Source organism: Colobus angolensis, unplaced genomic scaffold (assembly GCF_000951035.1).
Source record: "Colobus angolensis palliatus isolate OR3802 unplaced genomic scaffold, Cang.pa_1.0 Scaffold76, whole genome shotgun sequence".
In the NCBI taxonomy this organism is placed as follows: Eukaryota; Metazoa; Chordata; class Mammalia; order Primates; family Cercopithecidae; genus Colobus; species Colobus angolensis.
The window spans coordinates 2,340,049-2,345,244 of record NW_012121376.1 but is presented as its reverse complement, the minus strand read 5'-3'; the positions used below and the strand labels follow the sequence as shown (position 1 = coordinate 2,345,244).

At 50.5% G+C, this 5,196-nt stretch overlaps 1 protein-coding gene across 1 annotated transcript in view; it reads right to left on the bottom strand.

Annotated features, from left to right (window-relative positions):
- Positions 1–5,196, bottom strand: part of CA5A (carbonic anhydrase VA, mitochondrial) — a 54,806-nt gene that overhangs the window by 15,785 nt on the left and 33,825 nt on the right. The window contains exon 3 of the mRNA XM_011928086.1: positions 3,001–3,119. Within this exon, the coding sequence (XP_011783476.1) occupies positions 3,001–3,119 (119 nt within the window). The remainder of the gene's footprint in view (positions 1–3,000; positions 3,120–5,196) is intronic.

Here is a 5,196-nt window from a genome sequence, read left to right as displayed (position 1 = left end):
CATGGTGAAACCCCATCTCTACTAAAAATACAAAGATTAGCTGGGCATGGTGGTAGGTGCCTGTAATCCCAGCTACTCAGGGGGCTGAGGTAGGAGAATCACTTGAACCTGAGGGGCGGAGGTTGCCGTCAGCTGAGATGACGCCACTGCACTCCAGACTGGGCAACAGAGTGAGACTCCGTCTTGGAAACAAAAAAAACAAAACCAGAGGCCTCCAGTTAAGTTTGAATTTCAGATAAGCAGTGAATAACTTTGTAGTGTAAATATGTCCCAAATATTGCATCTTCCTGATGTCAAGGCACTCGACCTTGACCCTCATCCATGTCTGCATTTGACACTCCGCCTTTGGTTTTCCTGTGGTGGAAACATGGATCTGGAATCGTGTTCTAGTCTCTGTGTCGAAATTGGCCAGGTGACAGGGATTTAAATCGGGGTCAGCACAGGCTGGGGAAGGGGCTTTCTGAGTTGCTGGCAAGCAAGAGGCAGAACTGTGATCTGGGTCTGGTTCCCCGGCTGGGCGTTCCTGTGGTGAGAGCGTGGTCTTGCCTAGAAGGGGCCTGGGCACCTGTCCATGTTTCCTTATAAGCACAGAGGATGTGGGGCAGCCTTTTATAATGGGTGCTCCAAGCCCCAAGTCCACCAGGATGGGGCACAGCAAGCCGCTGGGCTTCTTGTCCACCATTCCCCACACTGCTGGGACTCTGGGACCAGGGGCCCCGTGGAGGGCATTGGGGCCAGTGAGAACCACACAGCACCTCGATGCCAGCAGGTTCACGTGCTTCCAGATGCATCTGGGCCAGTGAAGGTGGGTGTGGGCTCTTCCTGCCACCTGTGGCTCCCCTGGAATGTCACACCTGAGGCCCCACCGTAGACCCCCACCTCCCCCCTCCCCTCTCCCCCCCAGGAAACCACACACTGCAGCATGGGCCAGACACTCAGCCAGGATGGGGTCCCCAGCCCTTGCTCAGCCCGAGTCAGGGAGGTCCCTGGGGGCCCAAGCTTACTGGTCTCCTTTCTCTAGGAATACATTGCAACAACCTTCTTCCTTTAAAATATCTGTTCATCGGCCTGGTGCGGTGGTTCACATCTGTAATTCCAGCACTTTGGGACGCCAAGGCAGGTGATCATGAGGTCAGGAGTTCAAGGCCAGCCTGGCCAAGATGGTGAAACCCAATCTCTACTCAAACTACAAAAATTAGCCAGGCGCGGTGGCAGGCGCCTGTAATCCCAGCTACTCGGGAAGCTGAGGCAGGAGAATCACTTGAACCTGGGCAGCAGACGTTGTAGTGAGCTGAGATAGCACCACAGTACTCCAGCTTGGGTGACAGAGACTCAGTCTCAAAAACAAATAAATAAATAAATAAAATATCTGTTCATCAAAAACAAAGTTGCAGATAGACATACTAAAATAAAAGGCATGTTGTTAAATGAAGAGAAACACACAGAAGCCATTGTTGCACTCATTCTTGGAACTATATATAAATATGTGTATAATAATTATGATAATAGATATCACTCCCTATTTAAAAAATGGCCCAAGGTCACCTCTGGGTGTGTGGTTAAAAGCAATTTTCATTTTCTGGTTTGGATGGACTCTAGTTCCATATTAACTGCAGTGTTACTTTCTTTTTTTTTTTTTGAGACGGAGTCTTGCTTTGTTGCCCAGGCTGGTGTGCAGTGGCCGGATCTCAGCTCACTGCCAGCTCCGCCTCCTGGGTTCACACCATTCTCGTGGCTCAGCCTCCCCAGTAGCTGGGACTACAGGCGCCGCCACCTCGCCCGGCTAGTTTTTTCTATTTTTTAGTAGAGACGGGGTTTCACCGTGTTAGTCAGGATGGTCTCGATCTCCTGACCTCGTGATCCGCCCGTCTCGGCCTCCCAAAGTGCTGGGATTACAGGCGTGAGCCACCGCGCCCGGCTGCAGTGTTACTTTCATAACAAGTTCAAAAAACAGAAAGAGTCCTCAACTTGAAAAAGCATCAAAAAGTCAGGTGGGCGGGTGAGCAGAGGTGTGATAAAGTGAATGTGGCAGAAATGGTCGTCACAGGACTGAGACATCAAACGCATGGATTCTTCTCTTTCATTTCTTTTCATTGTTTTGTATGTTGCAAAAATTTCATAATAAAATATTTGGGGAAATCTATAAGGCATCACCAAAATGGTGATTTTTATCACCCAAAAAAACTACAAAAACCAATTCCCAACATTGATCCACACTCATTTTCTCTACTGACTCCCACTTTGGAATGTTGAAAATAAGACTGTTTTAAGAAGATGATCTCAGCCAGTGCCGTGGCTCACGCCTGTAATCCCAGCACCTTGGGAGGCTGAGGCAGGTGGATCACTTGAGGTCAGGAGTTTGAGACCAGCCTGGCCAACATGGCGAAACCCCATCTCTGCTAAAAATACAAAAATTAGCAGGGCCTGGTGGCGGCCACCTGTAATCCCAGCTACTCGGGAGGCTGAGGCAGGAGAAACGATTGAACATGGGAGGTGGAGGTTTCAGTGAGCTGAGATGGCACCAATGCACTCCAGCCTGGTTGACAGAGTGAACCCTGTTTCAAACAAACAAACAAACAAACCAACAAACAAACAAAAGAAGATGATCTCTACTGCAAAGATGTGCAAAGATGTTCAGCTTCTCAGCAGAGGGCCTTGTGGATCTGCTGGTCCCTACAGCTGCAAGCACGCAGCTGAGTGAAGCACGGCAAAGAGCTGAGGCTCTGACCTTGAATCCCAGCTGTCTGACTTCGGCAAGTTCCATAACCATTCAGAACCTCAGTCTCCCATTGAATGACAGTACTTACAGTGCCTTCTTCATAAGAGCAGGGTGTGAGTAAATGGGTGGGGTGGCCGACTGTTCTGGTTTGAGTACTGACAGTCCCAGGTCCCAGGAGACCCTTCACATCTGAGCAGCGGGCATGGCTTGTTCACCCCCCACCATACAGCCAGAGACATAGAGAGTGTATAGATACATGCCGTTAGGCCACGTCTACTAACCTCGGCGGGGTACGCGTGGCCGTCCACTGTGTGCTCCGAGCCCCCCTCGTTCACTGCTCCCCAGTGGAAGTGAAATTGCTTCAGTCTGTAGTGGTTTTCCAAGGGCCCACCACTAATTCCTGGAAATAAAGGCAGCAAGACATGTGTGTCATTTTGTCTGTTTGTCGAGCTGTGGTGTTGCCTGAGGCATTGTCTACGCTAGGGTTGTATAAGCTCACTCACAAGGGGTTGTTATATGGTTGACGTGACAAGCCAAGGTGGGCTCCGTGAAAGGTGGGCTCTGTCTGTCCCATTCACTCTGCCCCACCACCAGCCCAGCGCCTGCCCAGAGGTTCACAGTAAATGCCGAATGAGGGCAGGGTCCCAGCGCTGCCACTGGGTGCTGGTGGGGGCCTCAACTCCTTGCAGACAGAAATCGGTAAAGAATGTTTCTGAGATGCCTGCCTATCCTATAAGATTTCCAGATTTCAATTAAAAAAAAAAAGATGTCTTCCAAATATTTTTTAAAAGCAGCTTAAATCCTATCACCAAATAATGTTGTAAAATAACACACAATGAGCAAGGTTTTTGTTTTGTTTTATTTTGAGACAGAATCTCACTCTATCGCCCAAGCTGGAGTACAATGGCACGATCTCGGCTCACTGCAACCTCTACCTCCAGGTTCCAGCGATTCTCCTGCCCCAGCCTCCCAAGTAGCTGGGATTATAGGCATGTGGCACCATGCCCAGCTAATTTTTGTATTTTAAGTAGAGACGGGGTTTCACCATGTTAGCCAGGCTGGTCTCGAACTCCTGGCCTCAGGTGATCCACCCGCCTCTGCCTCCCAAAGTACCGGGATTACAGGTGTGAACCACTGCACCTGCGTGAGAAGGTTTTTAAATAAGCAGACTCTGGCTAGTGTCAATCCTGATCTCTGGCAGTCCCTGCTTAATCTAGGCCCACCACAGGGCCAGCTTTTATCAGAACACTCCTTCCTTCCTAAGTCACCCTAAACACTGACCTTGGAGTCAGCGCTCTCCACCTGCAGGCCTTGGGGTGCCCTTCTCCATGGCACAGTGCCAGGTGTGGCCTCCCAGGAGCTTGGTTCGCCTGACATGAGGGACTCAGCCATGAGCATCGCTCACCGAGGCCTCTGGCTCTGCCCTGCAGAGTCATGGCTGCCGTTCCCAGGTCCGAGTAGTGCTGGGAGTCTGCCTTTTAATGAGCTCCCCCAGGGGTTCTGATGTGGGTGGCTTCTCCTGTGTGTAAGCACTTTGTCACTAACAGATTTCCATCAACAACTGCTACAAATGTGGTACCTGTTCCACACGTTGTTTTCATTGAAAGAAGCACAGTATGCTCCCAGGATGGCTGGGCAAGGCTGGAAGGCACTGGCGGAGCTAGAGCGCTGGTCACGAATTCGGGGTGGCCCGAGTGCCTCCCATAGCTGTGGAGGAGCCTCGTGTCACCTGCCTTGCTCATGTCACCTCCTGCTGCGGCAAAAGCCAGGAAAGCACTGGGTGCGTGATGAATGCCCTGGGGAGCTTGACACTGCTGACTCCTGGTGGTTTCCCGACACCAAAAGTATGTATAGTTGGGCTGGACGTGGTGGCTCACACCTGTAATCCCAACAATTTGGGAGGCTGAGGCGGGTGGATCACTTGAGGTCATGAGTTCGAGACCAGCCTGGCCAATGTGGTGAAACCCCGTCTCTACTAAAAATACAAAAATTAGCTGGGCGTGGTGGCGGACACCTGCAATCCCAGCTACTCAGGAGGCTGAGGCAGGAGAATCACTTGAACCCAGGAGGTGGAGGTTGCAATGAGCCGAGACCGTGCCACTACACTCTAGCCTGTGTGACGCAGCGAGATTCTCTCTCTCTCTCTCTCTCAAAAAAAAAAAAAAAAGCAATCCTAATGATGGATCACCACTTTTTTCATTAGGAGAACTACACCACAGCAAATGATTACCTTTAAAAACACACCTATCACAGCCAAGCCATTCTCTCCCACGACAGCTTCCTTGTAATTTTGGTATTTCACAGAATTCCAGTGAACTAAATGCAGCTGAAACACAGTGGAAAGAGAACTTAAATCGATCAGCAAGAAGTAAGACGGTCACTTCCCTTTCTGAATGGCTGCCCTATGTGCCCACTTAATCATAATGAAAGGGCAGGGCGTGGTGGCTCACGCCTGTAATCCCAGCACTTTGGGAGGC